Source organism: Xiphias gladius, chromosome 19 (assembly GCF_016859285.1).
Source record: "Xiphias gladius isolate SHS-SW01 ecotype Sanya breed wild chromosome 19, ASM1685928v1, whole genome shotgun sequence".
In the NCBI taxonomy this organism is placed as follows: Eukaryota; Metazoa; Chordata; class Actinopteri; order Istiophoriformes; family Xiphiidae; genus Xiphias; species Xiphias gladius.
The window spans coordinates 8,696,001-8,716,363 of NC_053418.1; the positions used below are offsets into that span (position 1 = coordinate 8,696,001).

At 41.7% G+C, this 20,363-nt stretch overlaps 2 protein-coding genes across 2 annotated transcripts in view; both read right to left on the bottom strand.

Moving 5' to 3' along the window:
• Window positions 1-3,967, bottom strand: part of itga2.2 (integrin, alpha 2 (CD49B, alpha 2 subunit of VLA-2 receptor), tandem duplicate 2) — a 20,369-nt gene extending 16,402 nt beyond the window's left edge. Inside the window, exons 1-5 of the mRNA XM_040154648.1 lie at window positions 3,571-3,967; window positions 1,162-1,313; window positions 674-871; window positions 377-489; window positions 140-286 (exon numbers count right to left, since the gene is read on the bottom strand). Coding sequence (XP_040010582.1) covers window positions 140-286; window positions 377-489; window positions 674-871; window positions 1,162-1,313; window positions 3,571-3,769 — 809 coding nt within the window. The 5' untranslated portion in view covers window positions 3,770-3,967. The remainder of the gene's footprint in view (window positions 1-139; window positions 287-376; window positions 490-673; window positions 872-1,161; window positions 1,314-3,570) is intronic.
• A 3,531-nt stretch (window positions 3,968-7,498) lies between these two features.
• On the bottom strand, window positions 7,499-13,543 carry LOC120805602 (fibroblast growth factor 10-like). Its single transcript, XM_040155976.1, has 3 exons — window positions 13,084-13,543; window positions 8,043-8,146; window positions 7,499-7,690 (listed from the first exon to the last, which is right to left on the bottom strand). The coding sequence occupies exons 1-3, from the start codon at window positions 13,541-13,543 to the stop codon at window positions 7,499-7,501; spliced, it is 756 nt and encodes a 251-aa protein (XP_040011910.1).
• Between the last annotated feature and the right edge of the window lie 6,820 nt (window positions 13,544-20,363).

Below are 20,363 nucleotides of genomic sequence, written 5' to 3' on the forward strand. Positions count from 1 at the left end.
TCCACCCATAAAAAGCTCATAGCTGGGCAGTAAGCAGGGATTCAAAAAAGAAGTGTAGCATTATGCTGAAATGAATACATTGATATAAAAAAAAAATGCAACATTTGGAATGATAATGCTGTTTAAAAGAAAACCTTACATCACCACACCAGACAAATGAGTGTAACCTCTCACCTCCAGGTGCAGGTAGAGCTCTCCCAGAAAGAGCACAAAGGAGTGGAATTTCTTTTGAGTCTCTGGCTCTCCTCGAACAGCTTCATCCCTTTGTTCATACTCTGTTCGACACCTACAGCAGACAACATTCTTTCTTTTGAAATGGCAATTTGAATGAATGATTAACATACCTGAAATTCAGTGGAAACAGAAATAAAATCACCTTTTGAGGAGCAGCTGACGAAAGTTGCCACTTGGTGGGCTGACTGTGAGGTGCTGGGACAGGTAGTTACAGAGTCTGGCACCAGTGTAAGAAAAGTTTGGAATGGCAGTGGACTGCAAAGAAAAGAAAAAAGTAATACCCAGTGGGGGGACCTTATACAATTGTATGTTTCTTCAGAAACATGCATGTACATTATATTTAATGTGTATGATGTGTTCAGACAGGTTTGGTTTGAAATTGCATTATTTAATATTTATACTAAGAACAAAATGAGGACTGAATGTGTTATTTCCAAACCTGTGTGTATATCAGTTCCACCAGCTCCTGCAACAACTCTTCAGTAGTAACCCAGGAATTCAGTATACTGGTTATGTATTCCACATCCAACTCAAAGGACCCGGGTGAGGAGCTCAGGTGGGCAAGAAAGTCTGTGACCATATCAGCCAAGGTTGGTTCATTGAAATAGCTTTCACTGTCATCACAAAAAGTGGGGTCCTACACAAAAATCACATTAAAAACATGAAAAACGAAATAGAAAAATCCAGAGCACTTTGTCATGCTAATGCAAAACCATTAACAAATAACATTCAAATTAAAAATCTAAATTTCCATGGTATTCACATCTTTACAACAGTAATGATGGACGCACTACTGACACAGTTTCTGACTCCTACTTGGAAGCTAAAAGCAGAAACATTACCATATGGGGTTTTTTTTTTTTAAAAACACTTTAAAAAGTAATAGTGTCGGGATAAATGCAGTGATGGTGTAAAAATCCCTCTTACTTCATACGGGTTCATTCCAGAGGGGACAAACTCTGGAGCACTGGCTGAAAGCTTTGATGACTTGACCAAGGAATCCACATCATTACACCCTCTGAAGGCAGACATACTGTTGGAATTTGCACTTTGTTGGGGTTTGCTTTGTCTTTTACAATCTGAAAGAGGACGAGGAAAGATGTTCTCAGCCCTTGCTATATGTGTAACAACTCATACAACATAGGTTAATTCTCTTTTTTCTTTACTGAAAAGGCTGGCAAGAGTCTATATCTTTTTGTTATTGACAACCATTCATTCCTACCAAAAACACAATTCTTAAAAAATGGTGTCACAAATATGAATTTACTTTTTTTTTTTTTAAAAGAGTCAGTTATTTTATAAAACAGCTGAGCTCAGATGGGCTGAGCACAGATTTGGTGCACTAGCAAGTATTTAAGGCAGCAGGACGATGTATGTGGGATAGATTCAAAATTAACTGGAGTTCCCAAGTTGCTGGTAATGAAGGAACATGTCACCCAGTGCAATGTTGCAGCTCACTGATGTGTTTTTAATAGTTTTTGGACAACAATGGAGGTCTCTGGCACAGAATAAACTATACCAGGCTTTGGATACACTGACAATACAATTCATTGCTGGTTTTAGTTTTTTCATGAGATGTGATGACAGTAAGAGAAAATATTGGTTAACTTTATTACCCCAGGGGGAAATTGGTTTGCAGTTTAGGAACAAAATTTAACAAAAAGAATCAACAGACAAACAAAGACACTATATGAAAATTTTGCTTGAGAAACTAATGTTAGTTGAGTGCGAAGCCGCTATACAGCACAGAACAAGACACAGTACTTCCTAGTATGCAGAAGTAACTATTATGCTGCTGTGAGTACTTACAGGTTCACCTAGCAAAAGTGTGTGTGCAGCTGTCCCTCAGTGCTGCAAACTCGTGCATGTGTGTTACAGTGTGCGATGGCTGATGGAATAAGGGAACTCCTGGCTCTGTTACTTTTGCAGCTGAGGGCCAAAACACATAGACCTGATGGAAGGACCTGAAGCTCACTGAACAAGGGGTGTTGTGGGAAAACACTGCACAAAACACAAGCCAGCTGTGGAACACCACTGGTTACAGTAGAGCCGCGCCCCAAACTCCCACTAATCATTCAAGATCATGCTGGCTATGAACTGTGGTAATGGGAGTGATATGGTTTTTAGGAGCAAATACCGACATCTTAAATTTTCAACCGATATTGCCTGATACTGACGTGCTTTATGTGCAGTTAAAAACAGGTTGTGCTTTTCAGACCTGTAATTGCATGGTTTTGACCATGACCATACTTTTATTGTATTACAGCATTGACAGGTGTATTAAGTGACATAGTTCTTTGGAATACAATCTCAATGGGGCTTCCAACCGTCCAAACATGGACACTTTCTATATTCTGATATAGAGTTTAGCAGCTGATACCTAAAGAATAAAGTTTTCTTCATACAGCTATGCTGCAAACCTTCTCACTAGTACATTGCTACCCCACTCTAGGGGTGAGTGGTTTGATCCCCAAGGTACTGATACTAGCGTTGTGACGTCTAGTTTGAGTATCAGTATCAATCATCAATAGGATCGATACTAAAAAAGATCGATCACATGTCAATTCACAACCTGTGTATAAATAAACTCTTTCTTAGTGCTGCAATATTTGCATCTCTGGTGCTGTTGTGTGCGTAAGTTGTAGCGATCATTTCTTTAGTTCAGAGAATTCACAATATGAACATTTATTATGTACCACTGAGTACTGTGTGTGTTTAAACGTTCACGTGATTTAGTAATTAACAGAGAATCAAAAAAATAAATAAATCATGTTTGGAAAAATATCTGGTCACGGTATATTAGCTTTTGATAATAATAAAAAGTATAGATATCAGTATTGTTATCAATATGATCCTGGCCATGGTATAACTTGGTTTTGGATCGAAACCAAATTTTTTGTGGTATCACCCACCCCCTTTAAGTCAAGTTAGCTAAAACGAAACTCAGGTCGTAGCTGCGTAAGACAACCTAAACCGTGGCAAGTAACTAGTCAACTATGTGATATCCGAGTGGAAGCTTTATTTAGATGTTGCGTTACCTCCCATGGAGTAACAGTCCAACAGGTGCACCTCGCAACGCCAAGATACTACGGTTAGCTAACATTAATGGCATTTAGCTGCTAGCTTGCTAATGGCAGCTCCAGATTTAGACCAGGTTAAACGAGTAACCCCCTACGCCTCTCAGAGGAAGTGATAGACGGAGGAAATTTTTGGGCTACTTTTATAGTCGGACAAAGATAGCGATATTTAAGTGACATATTAACGAATCTGACAGTAACGTTAGCCAGTTAACTTAGCTCCGTTATCGTTGACGTTAGCTAGTTGACGGTTCCCTACCTCCACCGACTATGTCGTTGGCCGTGCTAATGTTGTTCTCGGCAAACGGCGGGGATGTCCGTGGCTGTCTCAGCGGTTCCCTTTGGTTGAAAAGCGTGGTTTTGGAGTCGCCGTCCCCGGCGGTAGCCACGAGCCCGGGCTCTGCTGGAAGATTACGGGTTCTCCCCGCTCCGGGAGCTCGGTCGAAATTCTGATTCATGACTGCTCGTTTGTCAGCCTCGACTCTCAAAGCAGCATTTGAAAATGATGAAGAAATGCTGTTCACCGTACCAACTGCTTTTTTTGTCTTTTTTGTAGCGGCAATTGCAAAACACGCCCTATCTCTCTTTCATGGTGGCTTTTTCTCGATCGGCTAGTATCACAGTATATACACAACTTTTTTTTTTGGCCACTTCCTCTAACAACAAACTCGCTGTCACTTATTAACCAGGACAGTGTTTTATATCAAAATACAACTGTCTCCCTCTGCTGGCGCGGAGTGGAAGCTACAAAGCCATAAATGATGCCTTAAAATACATTATGGTAGTAAGAGTATTCAGTTTCTTCACTTAAGTAAATGTATAAATACCCAACATAAAGATATGCATTTATAATCCTTTAAATAGTGTAAAAAAAAAAAATATTGGTCTGTGTGTGTGTGTGTGTGTGTGTGTGTGTGTGTGTGGGGGGTTATGTAGGTCTCCTTATGCTGAAGGGAGGGAGGGAGGGAGGGAGGGTGGTCAAAGTTTTTTGGGAAAGTAGTTGAGTTTCTTGTAACCTTTCATATTTACTGCAATGAAAATAGGGCATGGTTGAAAGAAAATAACAAAATATTAAAAGTATTAGTGTGAAAATGAACATATCAAAAGTTAAAGCACCCATCATGAAAAAAACAAAGGCCCCTGTGGGTGTTATATTATTACACATTGTATTATTGTATTATTATTAGTGATGCTGTCATGTATAAGTAGCATTTTACTGTTGTGGTCAGTCCAGGTGGTGCTAATTTTAACTACTGTTGGGTAGTTTATGACATGTATTTTTTAAAATGATTAGAACTTCTGGAGTAAAAAGTACAATATTTCTCACTAAACTTGAGTGGAATACAGGTACAAAGAAGCGTAAAATGGGAATAGTGAAGGACTTTTATAAACATTTTCCTCCTGACCATCATTCAATATAAGATGCTGTGGGTGGGATTTTTGAAATACTGAGGTCCCACCCCCCCTATGAAAAATCCGTAAATGATATCTGTTTACATGATATTTATTTATTTATTTAACTGTTCAGTAATATTTATGGATTTGATCTCCTGTATTTTATCTCTTGATATTTGCTAAAGCATTAAGGGTTAATTACATTTAACTGATATATCAGATACATATTTATCTTTCGCAGAGGAGATTCTGGACCTGTTTAACCCCCTCAGATGTGCCTCTCTCACCGAGCTCACTCAGTAGCTGCCCACTATGAACATGTGTTGCACCAGACCTCTCAGTGTAAGTATTCATTAGTTGTTTTGGCCTCCAGTCATTTTCCACTTGTTTCCCAAAGCTGGATCACATTATGCCACATAGATTTCCCGGCCAGAAATGCGGAGACCCACTTTGATAAAAGATTACTGCCCCTATTTTCTGTTATTGCTGTTTTTCCCCTCATGCCAGTGTCTTGGAGAGAGTTCAAACATTCACAAGTCACATAGGATGACAAATGACTAGGATTGATGTTGGGTGGGGGTCAGCCGCATACTCATCACTACAGGTTTTTAAAGCAAAAAGAATAGATTCATGCCTATGGACCAGGTTACTATGAGGCTAATATTCACCAGTACACATTATATGTTATATCTTTGGCGATTTATTGGCTGTTTCATTAGATTACATAATCAGCAATTAAAGACAAATCAGTGCTACTGTGTGTGATATAGTTTTCCACCAGAAAAAAAAAAAAATTCTCCTTCCTCTGAAATTCTATGTCTTTTTTGATAACTTTAATCTCAATTAGAAAAGATTTAAGACAGAGAAAAATTAAAAATAAAATTTTTTTTTAACATATTGTATCAACAAAATGACATGAAATACAACCCCAACTGAAAATATCTGTAATTCATGTAATAAACTCATTGAAAAATTGCACACAAAAGCCCTAAACTGAACTTCCTACTCTGTCTTCAAAGGTAAGATTTATCTTAAGAACTCTGTCGTGAATGTGGCCTCAAAGGTGCAATAGCCATAACATACTGCACAGTCACCAGAGAGAGCAGAGCAAATGTAGTAGACAGTGCTGTGTATGGTGCAGACATGGTCATGAAATAGTATTCCATATGTTGCCACTGGCCCCGACTGTCGTGGTGGAATGCACTGCAGCATTCCTCAGTATTCATCGGTTGTTGTGGTGATTCCTTAAACAGCTATCGATGGACAGTATGCTATAGCCTGAAGCAAGTGCCTTCCTGTACTCTGGATTCTATAGTTCAGGTCACTTTTGTTGTTTTCCCGCCAAACTGGATGAGTTTGGGAATGAAGACAGCGGCCGTAGCCTCTCACAGTCCCTCTCTCACCTTCCTGTCTTCCTCTACTCTCCCAATTTTTCATCCCTGTCCTGAGATAGATGTTCAGAGAGGCGGGATAAGAGAACATGAGGCCCGGAAGCCTGTGGTGTTAATGTTCTCCCTGTGGTCTTTTGATCTGGCATCAAGGCAGCTGTCATTGATTAGTGTGTTTGTAGATGATTGCTGAGGGAAATGGGTGGTCAGGCACAGGTCATATCTCTCTCCCTCATTCACGTTTCTTTCCCGCACACACATTCAGATCCTCTCCCAGGGCCCTCCAGAAACCCACAGCCAGTGGTAATGCAGACTAACATGACCAAGCAGTTTTAAATTTTTTTGCAAGTATTAGCAGCAGGTGCTTTATCAGCTATCTTTACTATGCAAGGCCTCCTGCAATTAGGGAATGTTGCAGCTCCACTGTAATGGGGCGATATTAGGAAGTGATGTCAGCATCTACAGGCCACACCAGGGAAGTTACCTCCCTCTCATTTTGTTGTGGTTGGTCTTGTATGTTTCCCTTTTGTTTGGGAACTAATCATTAGTGCAATGGTTGCCACATGGAATATCTGGCTGGGCAGTAATGGTTGCCTTTTGTCCTTTCCATACCTCAGAGACGCAGATAAGAATAGACTTACCATGACCTGAACGGTCACCAGGGTTTCTCAGTACATGTGCTAAAGCTTGCCATTCTCCTGCGGTTCCCCACCAGTAAAAGTCAGTCTTTGCTGTACGGAGGAAGAAAGACCACTACATTGCAGAGGAGAAAATTGTAATTTTATTTTCACGTAATAGAGTTCCTATAAAAAGTAAAGCATGCAAAGGAATGCTTGCCTTGTAAGTGTTCCCCCCCAGTTAAATATTTCACAAAATAAATAAATCATTACAATACAGTCAAAACGCAGTGGTTAAGTATCAAAAAATGTCTTTAAATGTGTGGTATCTATTATTTAATGCTGTCACGATAAACTGACCCTATATTTCCCTCAACTTACTGCAGTCATTTTCTGTCTCTCCCCTTTATGTCTCACAGGAGAATATGGATTATAAATAACAGCTTGAGATACTTCTGCATCCACTGCAGTTCATTAGCCGGGACAGTATCTCCTGTGTTGTCCACATTATACGCATACTCCAGTTGCAAACCGTTTGGCACAGAAAAAAAGGATAAATATTGCATCCCGTGCCACACAAAACACAGATATCACCTCCTCCCACCAAATAAAGAACGTGATCTCAATCAAAGTCAGGAGCAGAGACCATATTTTTATGTAACAGTGTTAGTGCCTTGTTTCCAAAAGAGAGATTTCCCAGTGAATGTCTTTATTTTACAGCTTTTCAGTATTGAAAACCTCTTTGTCCAGTGCTGCATATTCTCCATCTCCAGTGGACTTCTTCAGCTCACACCATAATTGGAAGGAAGTGGGTGGCCGTGTTCTTCCTGCGGGTTTTCTTCCCTTTGAGCGGTTTACCATGGACATTCAGACCCACAAACATCTGCCGCTTCTTGTTCCTCCACTCAGCTGATGCGTACGTGTTATAGCCGTTCTCCTCAATCCGCTCCTTCAGGGTGCAGTCGACGCCGAACTCTTTCTGGAAAAACAGTGGGGATCATGTTCAGCGTTATAACCCCAACGGTTAAGGCAAAACACAGATCATTTTCTTGTGCAAATCCATTGCGGTTGCACACGGTACCATGTTTATTTACTCCTCCTTAATCTACATTGAATGTTTTACTTTGTGTGCTTGTATAGAAACTGGTCTACACTCTGAAAATTGCACAGTTCTCCTAGAGGCTCACATGTGTGCACTGGCCTGGTTGTGATTCAGAGTTGACGCACTAGGTAGAGAAGTAAAGATAGGGCGTCCTTTGATAAGGACAGAAAAATCTAACACTATCTCTCTCTCTTGGGGATCCAGATTGACCTCTGACTCAGATACTAACCGCTCCGTACAGGTCTCCCTTCCTGCTGATAGCCAGATAGTAGTTGCTGTTCAGCCCTTTGATGGCCACCACTCCCACGTCCACTGATGTGATTTCCAGGATACCTAGGATTCAGCAAAAAGAAGGTTTTATCATTATGTGTCAACATTCAGAATGAGCATAAGAGGTCCTGTGTCATTTGTGCAAATAAAACGATTTTTCAAGCATGTGTTTCTTATTTTAGCAGTTTAATTTGAATTGACACAGACACGGTTTTCGGTTAACAGAGAAAAATCTAAAACTCGGTGGGCAGAAGAAGTAAAGGTAATACAATATTTTCCTGAATTATTATTGCTTTAAATAAGAGTATAAAACAATTAACACTGGCAGCAGTCACAAGCCAACCACTTGAGAGTCTGGATACAGACCCGGATAAATCCATAAATTCTTATTTCACAAAGGTGAGCGTATAATGAATAGCAACATGCTGCATTCTCATTTCAGGACATTCACATGTGGGAACGCCAGAGTGGGAATTCTGTGTAAGGTCACAATTACTGTTTGAGCCCATTTATCATTTCAGTGATATTATAAAGTTACTTTACAACCTACACCTGTGTAACAGATTCCAGCTGCAAAGGCCATTTAGTCTGAAAATTAATAGGTGGATACCCCAGAGATCCTCAGGTTGTTTATGTTCTGTTTGGTATTTAGGTTTCCAAGTCCCTATACAAATAATTCAGGTTTCTCATAGGCTATTAAAGAGGCTAATTTATACCCCAGTTAACAAGGGCATGCTTTTGCTGCAGACAGCTGTGATTATTTGTGTGGTCTCAGTATCAGAGGTCAGAGAGATATAACTTCCTAATGTGTCCTTTGACCACAAAACCCACTCGTCTCTTCTTATGCTGGGGTGTGTGTGAGTGAACCATCTTGGTTCCCATGGCTTTTTTGATTTCATGCTTCCCTCCCTGACATCCTTTCCACACTTCCTGTGAGCTGTCGTTATTTTATCCTGATAAGCACACATTTGCGCGCACACACGCACACACACAAACACACGCACACTTCGGCGTGGGGGTGTGAACTCCAGAGAGTCATCGACATCCTTTGATCAGATCAGCAGCCCCTCCTCTGTCTAATGACTGTTTGTGCGGCAGCCCGCTCTGCTGTCAGACCCACTCTCCGGTGGCTGGGGGGGCCACTGAGGCTGCCGGCCTTGTACATGAGTGGACAGTGGAGGATGCAGGTGTGCCCCCGAAGAACAATCCCTCTCATAAAATACAGCAGCTTCTTTCCTCGTCCATGAGGTCTTGACTGTATCAGTTTCTAGTTCAAACAGTGGCACCTTGGGGCAGTGAGGTCTGAAGCGGTAAGGCGGTGGTGACTGTGACACAACTGCCATTGAAGATCTGAGAGGAGCTGGTTTCTGTATGGGATCGGGTGTCGGGTATGGAGTGAGGATGTAAGACAATCTATGGTAGTCTCTGGCTGCTCTGTAAACATGGGAGGGATGAAAGGAAGGAGAACAGAGGAGGACAGAGGAACCATGACAGTGAGACTGGGGGTGGAGTGAGGATTAGAAAGGCTGTAATGATCACTGATCAAAGTCAGCCACCGGAGGCAGGGGCGAGACAGGTTGTATACACACACACACACACACACACACACGCACACACTCACATTGTGCGCACACATAGTTAATGTTTGTAGCAGGTGAATGTGCACTTGCACACAACTTACAAGCTCAATCTGGCTGTGAAACTACAAAATCTCCATTCACTGTTCTCTGATGAATTCTCAGCTTGGTCCAGAAGTGGAGAGTAATGAGCTTATGGTTGCAAGTATGGGAAAATGGTATAACAGAAAATAGGCTCTTTATTTAGCGTCCCCCTTAGATTACAACTTCAGGCCTTGAATGTGATAGCAATGCTTTGTATGGGGTAAATTTTACACACCAGATATGTAAAATGTTGCTTAAAGGGAGCCAGCCAGGTTCAGCTGTTTACAGATTTTCTTTTGCATGCTGGTTGCTTTTTCCTAATGTGTGGCTTATTTGATACGCTCTGTTTGGAGTTACAACAGTAAATGGTGCGTTGGTTGTGGAATGGAGGCACACAATGCCAGTGAGAATTAAAGGTGGTTTTTCCACAGTGGGATGCCAAAAAGCATGTGCTTTGCAGCTTGTATTGTTATTCTTTCTCGCTCTAACTTTGCTTCTTAGTTGTTCAGGTCTGCACAAAATAACATTTGGGCAGATAAGTTAAAATGTAAAATTTGATTGGTACCATTCCTGAGCAGAAAAATGGAGTGGAGTGAGGCATAAATCAGGATATATAGTAATAACACTTGATAAGGACCACACTGAGTGTATTTACATAGAGGGGATATCCAGCCCCTTCCCCACCTCTGAGAAAAGCTATATATCTCTTTCCTCAAACCTCCATAAGAGAAACATCTGTTTTTTTGCCACGTAAAAGGCCCGGCTTCGATTAAAGGAGATGAACGTGCACAGACACACACTTACACACAAGTTTGCATATACTATGTATACATGAGACATGTCCAGAAGCATCTTGCACACATGGCCAGGCCCCTACAGCACAGAAACACAACTGGTGGCCTGACACAACTACACACACACAGACACGATCTTGACAGGCTCACCCTCTCACACCAACACAGCCGTGGATAATTAACCAAAGTCTTTTACCGCCAAGTCTTTGCCTGATTCTTATTTAGCAATATTTTCACTAGCCACTCAGAGCTGCTAGTTGTTTATAAATGTAACTCAGAACTCAGCTGTGAATCATAGATATTTTAATTACGTACTTAGGCCATGCAGATAGCTACTTAGCTGACTTTAACATAATCTCCATCCCTTTCTCTCTGCCTCTCTGTAACCTAAGATCAGGCTCCCAGTGGGTTGGAAAGCCATGTGGGACAGTTTTGCGCTGGCATCCCCATAAATCTGTGGGAGGCTGGATACCGGTTCTTTAACAGACAGTGAGCTGGGTCCTCACAGGCCCAAAGGCAGCACCGAAAACCAAAGCCTCCACATCCCATACATCTGAGACGCAGTATGATATATTTATTAATTAATCTCTCATAAATCTATCATTGCAACGTCTGGCTCGAGAAAGGCAAGCTGTCCTCCACTACTAATGGCAAAAAAAAGAAAGACATTTTGTCACTTCAAGGGATCATCAAGGGTCTACAAAGGACGCCAGTCCTGGGATCATGTCTAGCCCCAGGGGCCAGAGCAAAGACTGAAGCTGCTGTTGTGTAGTATCCTTTACCATGTGAACCTGATATGAGAGCACATAATCCACACACAGTGTCCCCATACCCCTCAGGACACAGCTTTTTGATGGCACCAGCATTGATACTGAAGACACATGGCTTTGATGTGCCCACAATGATGTTCAGCCATGTCATTCATGAACTTGTACCTCTGGAGAGTCTCTCTTTCAACACCCTCCCCGATGCTCAGTTCGCTCAGCTCAAGCTGACTTTTGAAAAAGGCAACACACTCCTAAAAATGTGAATTTGTGAGTCAATAAAAAAGAAGACAGAGGGGTGAATCATCTTCCAAACATACATAAAGTTTAGGTTGAAGACACACTCCGCTATCATGATAAACTGAGACAAACTTCCTCACACCACTTCAGTTTTACAACTTAAAAGAAACTGCTCGAAAAGGTGGCAGTAAAGGCATCACAATGTAATACGGTCAGTAAATAAAGCTGCTTCTGTCATGACCTTGTCAAAACAAACATCTCCCCTGACATTCTGCCTCCCTGTGCCATTTCCCCAAGTCACTTTGATTGAATGTGTGGTTTAGCTCTCCCAAGAGGAACATTAAAAGGTTCCATATACACTCGCTACGGGGTTGGGGGACAGAGAGAGAGAGGGGGAAAAAAAATAGCATGTGAGGAGAGAGATGTATACTGTATGTGTGTGTGTCTGTCAGTAATAAGTGAGCACATGTGTCGTCGTCGGCTGCTGTATGATCACACACCCACTGGAGCATGTGAGTGCCCGCTGGCTGATAGGCACACACACGTAGCCCGGTGGGAATGCTGGGACACTAATGAGAATGCTATTTTACTGACTGATATGCCGAAACATACAACATGTAATCACTCTAAAGACGTGTTTCTCCGAGTGAGCACGTCAAAGTGCTTTAAACAAATGTCTGATCTTTGACTGAGGGTATGTAATTTGCTTGATGCTGGCTGGCAGGCGGGCAATCTGAGTGGGAGAGTGAAAGAGACACAGACATAGAGAGGCAGAAAGAGTCTAAAAGCATCAATGAGACTGACATCCACGTCCTCCCCCTGCCCCAGTCCTGTTCTTCTGTGGTTGTTATCAGTGCTGTTTACCCTGGGCTGTGAAGACTGTCTGATAATGGCCGGGTTATCTGACCCTGCTCCTTTTTAAGCCATCTGAGAGTTACCACCATTGTGCTGAGTGTTTGGACAGGAGAGATATCAGTGGGATGTCTGGTTTAAAACAAAAAACATCTCTAATCAGGAATGCTTCATCCAGACTACCAACCGATGGGCAGGCTAGCAGCCTCTGGAAATGAACGAAGAATTATGTCTTTTAGTGAAAGTGAATGTTTAAGCCAATCCAATTTATGCATTTTTTTTTTGTTGGTACCTTCTTTTGGGTAAGAGAAGTGTCTTTCACAAAGAAATTAACACCTGATTTCTTAAATTAGAAATAAGCAGACGTTTAAGAGGGTTTATCGGTGCCAGAAATGTCCCTGACGCAAACAATCAACAGGTGCTTTTTTGTTATCCATAATATCCGAATGCCTCGAAATCCAAACGAGGTCAGGAAAAAGGTCAGAAGTTTTGGTTGCAGACACTAAAAGCCTTTACTTTGCACCAGTAACTTGACAAGTAAGCTCCTTTAAAGCCTTGTTTTGGGCCACTTTTAACTTTTGCTGCCACAGGAGAGGCTCACATCCACTTTGGTTCCTGATTTAATTTGGTTACTGATTTTTCATTTTTGATTGCTTTTTTTACATTTAGATGCTCATTGAGTTACTTACTGAGGGGGTCATCCTTGCTCTTGGTTCCACTGACCGTTCCATTCTTATCAATTCTCAGGAAGAACTTCTGGAAAGAGAACAGCTTCCTCCTCCGTATATCCCCTTGGAGATGATTGTAGCTGCGCACATGCCTGCCCTGGGGTCCCCCAGTCTGACCCAGGGGGCCCCCAGTGGCCCTGGGCCTATAGACGAGCTCAGTCTCGGAATTGTTCAGTGGAACTCTGAGAGTTTGCGGGTTGGCAAGCCTCAGTCTTTCTCTGCGGAGCTGATGGCAGGCTGCCCCGGATAGGGAAAAGGAGAAAACCACCAGGGCCAGCAGGAGAGGCAAAGACAGGGAGGAAAGTAGTGTTGATGACCTTAGTCTGGAGTTGGTCCCAGAGCCAGAACAAGCCCCTAACCCAGCCCTGGAGCAGGACGAGGCAGAGGCAGCCTTACTCCCTCCAGCAGCCCATCTGATCATGGTAGTGTGCTGTGTGGAGGACTAGAGGCAGCCTCAGAGCCTGGGACATGCTGCTGGGGGCGACGACAGGCTGGGAGGGCAGGGAGGGGAGCCCTCCGCAGTCCAGGCTGGGCGAGATGGTTCCCCTGCAGACTCCAAATTATTTGCACCTGTATAAAATACTAAGATTTCTCTCTGAATTATGTTTGTTAGTGTAATGACTGTTCAATTAGTCACTAAGCTGATACTCCACTGTGTTCTCTTGTCCACTATTGGGAGGTTTTAGGCTGATGATCAGAACATCTGCAGTAAAAGTATTTTGTACAAAAATAAATCAGTCTGAATAAACAAAAAAATAATACCCCGATTGCTATGTGTATGTATTCCAGTAACAAACCAGTTTTTTTCCGCTCTCTTTCTTATGTTTTCTGATTCTTTTGAAATTGTTTGTGAAATTTTAACTATTATTCTTGGCTACTCCAGTGTGACCCTTGTATTTCCAGGCAGTTGCTCAATTTAAGAAAAAATATAAAGTTCACTGATATCCAGGTAGAAAGTTTGACATGTGTAAAAATCCTTAGTTCCAGTGAAATCAAAAAAGATGCACCACACAGTCTACCTGTCCAATAGCTGCTGAACTCCACATGTGCAGGAAAGCATTTTCAGATTTCAATCTGAGGAGGAAAACAGGATTCAAGATTTAAAGAGGGACACTGGTCAATCCAGGCGCATGTCAGATAATCCATGTCTTCTTCTGTTGCCCTGCTCCGCTCGCTCTCTCCTCATCTCTCTCTCTCTCTCTCTCTCTCTCTACCCCCAAATGACTCCACCTTCATGCAGCATCGTGGTAACGTTATGGGGTGGTCTTTCCCTCTGTCTCAGGATTAAGTCCGGAGTTGTTCGCCTGCTTCCCTTGATATGAGGATTCCTGGAGTGATCTCCTCACCTGAAGGGTGATCACAGAAAATGACTGTGTGTTGTGTGTAGCTGTGTGACTCTCAGTTATTTGATCCCTCCCTCCTTTTACTCAACTTCCCCTCTCACATATGGGAGCAAGTAGTGCTCTGCATGTGTGTGTGTGCTTGTGTGTGTGTGTGTGTGTGTGTGTGTGTGTGTGTGTGTGTGTGTGTGTGTGTGTGTGTGTGTGTGTGTGTGTGTGTCCGTCCCTGCCTACATACAAGCAAATCTAACTTATGAGAGTGGGTGAGAGGTGATAGCAGGGTTTATCTGAATAGACGCTGCAGGGCAGGAAGAAGCAGTCTGGTAGTATTGGATCACTCCCTACCGCTACAGATTGCACTGATGATTGCTTTAGTGGCTAATCAAAGAGTGATCATGTTTTTACTGTGTAGGGTTGCAAAAAATGGGGTCCAGTTGTATTTTCAACTCAGTATGTTTTGTTAATTTTTGTTACCCGGTACATGCAGTACAGCTGCCTGTATGGCTGAGCGTGAAGGGGATAAATATCACAAACTGAAATGGACCCACTTGTTACTCATTAAGGTGGGATAATCCTGACAAGTGGCCATCCTCCTCTGTCTCTTCAGATAAAAATCATATTAAGTTACTATTGCCGGTTCCAGTCGGTATGCTGCCTTATCGAGGCCATCTTGCCAAGGCCTCTCTCTTTCCCTTAAGGCACTTTATCGTAGTGTGTTATCTCGCCTGCAGCGCTGTAATGCAATGAAGCTCTCCAGTTTCACTCACCAGACCTCCGCCTTCCTCTGTGACTCAGGTGTCTGAGTGGAACCAAGCCAATGAGACTCTCTCTTACGGACCAAGCATCATTTGCTCCTCAAGGCAAGGCGCAGGCACAGGATGGACAATGTCATAGTGGACTAGAAAATAATGTACAGTATGTGCACTGAATGTGCAAATTATTAGGAATGGTCAGCGTTCTGTACACTGAAGTACACTGAGGAGGCAACTTCAGATAAAAACACCATCTCTTATTGGTTTTATTGATTTTTCTTATTAAATCAACATCAATCAACAACTACAGACACATTTTTAAGTTTTGAGACATTTCAGACATGGGTTGTGAATTTATGGGCTGCAACCCAATACCATTAAGAACGTTTGATAAGACTGATCAAGGACCATATAGTGACATTTTCAACAATCCAGTGTGATAAACAAAACATACTGCTGGCAGTCTTATCTATTCTCCCTGATCCTCGTGTCTTTAATGTTGGGGTCTGTCCTGTTCTCTGTTTTCCTTCCCTTAAAGTCCTAGTTTTTAGTACCTGCTTTAATGTCTGTCAACGATCTATGGCCAGAGCAGCAGTCTTGTCTTAACTCTGGTCTTGGCATGGCTTTATCTAAGGTACAAACCACGCAATCTTATCAGCGCTTCCTTTCTGGTGTCCCTTCCCACCGTGATAACCTGAATCTGTGCAGAGGAAACTGCTGCGGGGCTGGTAGCAAGCATCATTTATATTGATTATTGTTGCATGGATAATAACGGAATAATAGTCTTTCTAGATTATGTTCTTCACTAAAATGATCCACTTAACCTAAATGACACTGGACTTGTGCACTGTGCATTACTCAGTCTAAATTTGAATGTAGTTTTGTTTAACTATACTCAAGGTTTATAACTTGTTCTGTAACGTGTTGTGGTTAACTATGACCAATGTGGTTTTATTTACTCATTTAATGTTTTTCAGTCTACTATTTGCCTGCAAATTGCTGTCCAAATGAAAACTGAACAGAATAACACTGACTGCACAATGTTTTAGTCATTTAATCTCATGGATCCTAATATTTTATTTCTCTTTTAAATATCGCCCACTTGGGTTAAATAATTTGACTAATTTCCACTGCCTTTGACTTCGTAGGATAATGCAGATTTTTAAAATATGTTTAAGAAAAATAATATTTTGTGGATAAATACTAGGTAAAATACCTTGTTACGCTGGACATTTTGAAGTCTACATTTTCAGTGTATTTTTTGCTTACTAGACAAATATATGCAAAAGCTCTATGCTTTCCACAGGCAGCTTGAGAGCTCATAGACATTCATTCACTGACAACTAAGACCAGTTTGATGCATCAAGTTTGCATTTGACATTGAAGGCATGGGCCAAATTCTCGGATCGTGGTTCAGAGCAGACTAAAGAGTCAAAAACTGTGGAGATAGAGGCTCAGATATAGCCTCAGCTCTTCATGTTCTTTCCACTAAGCTAGTAATGTCCTCGGCCTCCGAGGGATGTAGGCCTGCAATGATGCTGACAGACTTGCGAGATTTGTAGGATTTCTTTAGAGGCCAAGGAGCAAATTCTTTGTAAACGTAACCATGCCTGTGTTTTTTCTCCTAAACGCAATATAAGTGAGATTTGCAGGGTCTGGAGATGCTCTCATCTCCCTCCCTGCTCTGCAGCTTTAGCAGTTAGTGTATCTTTATACATCTATCTCCCTGAATTGCATTTTCAAAGTTCAAAACAATAAGCAATGGAACAGACAAATGTGCTTCTGATCCCTCCCTACAGGCTGTGGCTCTAGCTGGGTTCTAACGCTATTCTCAAAAACAAAAACATAATTACAATAAAGGCAACGAAAAGTCAAATACCGGAAATTTATATGCGTCAGCGGAGATTTGATTTCACACAGTTGCAATTGCCAAAAAGAAAAATGAATCAACGTGAAACACATGGAAAGGTTCTTTTTTATTCCTTTTATTGTGTAATGTAAGTGAGTTTCACAAAGGAACCATCAGGTGTTGTTTTTGTCATATTCAGGTTAGTAGGCTGCTACAGTGCTGAGTCACATTCAAACACAAGAACAAGTTAGGAACAAGGGGAAACAAACAGGCAAACAGCAGCTTGTTGGTCATCGGGTTGACAGTGTGTGTATTTGATATTGATGATATGAAAAACCCTGTCCGCAATGGTTACTTTTTATGACGGTTTGAAAGAATCAGTGTTACACGTAGCAACGGTATAATCATGTGGGAGCAAGAGGGACATCCACAAAAAATATTGGTTTCTTATAGCAAAATCTGGCTGTGGCAAAGATTGGTGTGAAGCACTATGGCTTATTGGAGGTAACTTACTAAACCCTTTTTGTACTGAGTTGTATTTTTATTATGTGTTACTTTAATGTTTTATATTTCTCTGTTTGACCACTCCCTAATTCTCTGAATTTTTTGTTGGCACTATAGAAATAAAGCTTACCCATTGTCAGGGTGGTTGAACGGTGTCACAGAAACAAAAACATATTTTTAGTCCAATTAAACACTATAAGTTTTGAGTTCCCCCTCTGGTTTTATTTTGACAGCATACATTACAATCTATCACAGAATCTGACGACTGTGATTTCTGTTGATGGAGTTTGAGTTTCTCTGGCATTATTTTCTTATCCTGCAAAGCCGTGATGGTATTCTTTTTCATGCAAACTAGGCTGTTTCTTCGTTTTAAACTGCTGCTGCTAAGTAGCATAAAATGTATCACTTTCTGTGTCTCGTGATTTTGTTTTCTCGATAAAGACCTGCCTGACCTAAAAATATTTAGAGCACCTACCAATGACATGACCTTCTTGAACTAGGCTTAGGTTGAATGAGTCATTATATTAATTAAAGCCAAAACTGGTTTTTACTAAAACTTTGCATTTATTCCAACGTAGAAGGCATTTTGCACGCAGAAACTCATATCTGAAGCTCTCGTTGTGAAGTGTAACACACCAAGTGAATCTATATTACTTTTGGTTTGACTCTGAAGTGAAATTTTGGCCTGTGCTAACTGAGTTTGCTTAATCCTGATCCTTGTGGCAGCAGGTGGATCCATCACTGAGCACAATACAATCTGTTTTTCTGTCTGCTCAACATACTGTATCACATTAGCAAGTTGAACTGTGGAAATTCACCTTATTCATGTCATGTGTCTCTGATTTTGCTTGGCCTCATTGTGAGTCTATTGCCCCTCCCTTTCGGTACACTATCATTAAGCAGATGTTTTACGAAGAAAAGCACCTCACTGTGAGTTGCTTAAGCTCAAATCCATATGTGGTCTGTGAGGGATTCAAACGCACAACTTACAAACAACCAAACTGACCTATGGGAACCATGTGTGTGTCTCTGTCTGCGTTCCCTGGGGCCCGCTCTGTGTGTGCTGGGTCAAAGGAGGCCGAGGCTTTAATAAAGGAACAGGCCTGGTACAGAGATGCCAGTCTGACTGCCTGGGGACATACAACCTGATGGGGTCCAGATGAGAGCCACCAGACTGGACTTCTTCCTCCAAACCAGCAGCCAGTTGGTGCAGGGATTACGTTCCACTGCCTTCTTCCTCGAGCCTCTTTCTGGGTTTTACACTGTGATTTGAGGGGTAAGCAGCCAGATTAAAGTAACATTCTCTTTTAATGGTACTTTAAAGCTTTTCAAAGATCACAGGAAAAATGTGTTAACTCATGTTCCAAAGAGATAACTTGCAAACACATGTTTGGCTCTTACTGGAGGCCTCCTTTTTCTGTTGGTCATCAGATGTTAATATTTAATGTGTTCCAAGCCGTTGTGTTGGGGGGAAGGGGGGTGTCTGGTAACCTACAAGATGAGGTGGTTTTTTCCTTCTATTCAGTGATCGATAGACGTTTGTCATGTTATCTTCCCTGTCCTGACAGGAACTTACATCATCCTTCTTTGCCGAGTGTCAGTTTCAGCAGGGTAGTTTACGTACGGGTCTGACGCTAGACCAACTGTTCCACACTGACCTGTCCTCCGTTTTTCCCAGGGCAATTTGAGGTGACAGTGCGGTGCATTTTGAAACCAAGCTTTTTACTTTAATGAGTAAAACAAGAGGCGATATGACAACACGTACCGTGAGAGAAGTTACTGTACATTTGTCAGCCAACACGGATTTTGCCATAGTGTTTATGCCGTGCCCAGATATTACAAAGAGACAGCTGCGTGCGTCTCTTTGTAATCTCTGGGTATATAAGGTATTGCAGGGAAAGTTGTCAATCGGTGAGCAGGACTGCTTTAAGGCAAGTTCTCCAAGTTGTCAGTGGAAATCATATTGAATCTGAGTACCTTTTAGTCAGATATAACAAAATAGACAGTCAAACAAAAGCAATTTTTATAATACTTTAGAATACTCAGTGTTGCATCAACAGAATACAAACCTTAAACCTTAACAGTTAGACGAATAACATATCTTGACATTTTATATTTACTGCTACCTGCCAATCAGGCATGCTCTAATCATTATTGTAATATGTCTTAAAGCCTTGGAGGCAACATCTGTTTGCTACTGTTGGCACTGTGCAGAGAACATCTGGAAAATCTACAAATAATGTAGTAAACATTCGACTTGCTTGTTGAGTCTTTGTTAATCTGCTCCGCTTTGTCTACTATACATCATCCAGGATTCAGATAGGAAATGTATACAGATGTCTAGAACACTGGTGGGGAAATTTGAAATCACAAATTAGCTATAGAAGATATTTTGTTCATACTACCTCACTGCTAAGAGGGCTAAAGCCCATGTGAAGTCAGAATCTGAGATGTGTTCTGATATTTTCAGGCATTTCCTTATTTTGAACTCAATTGCTTCTTTCCATTGTGTAACTATCAACATTAAGCAACACACAATGACATAACAGAATGAGAGATGTGGTTAGGTAATACAACCGGATGAGGTTTGCTTCGTCATGATAACACTAACACTACACACACACACACACACACACACACACACACACACACACACACACACTGCTGGCTTTTAGGACATGATGCTCCACATTGACCCAGTGTTGTGTTACTCCTACCATTACTGCTGACTAACTCTTGGTCTCTGGCTTGAATGACAGCAGCGGGGCAGCGTCCGTCCGTGTCAAGTTATCTGGC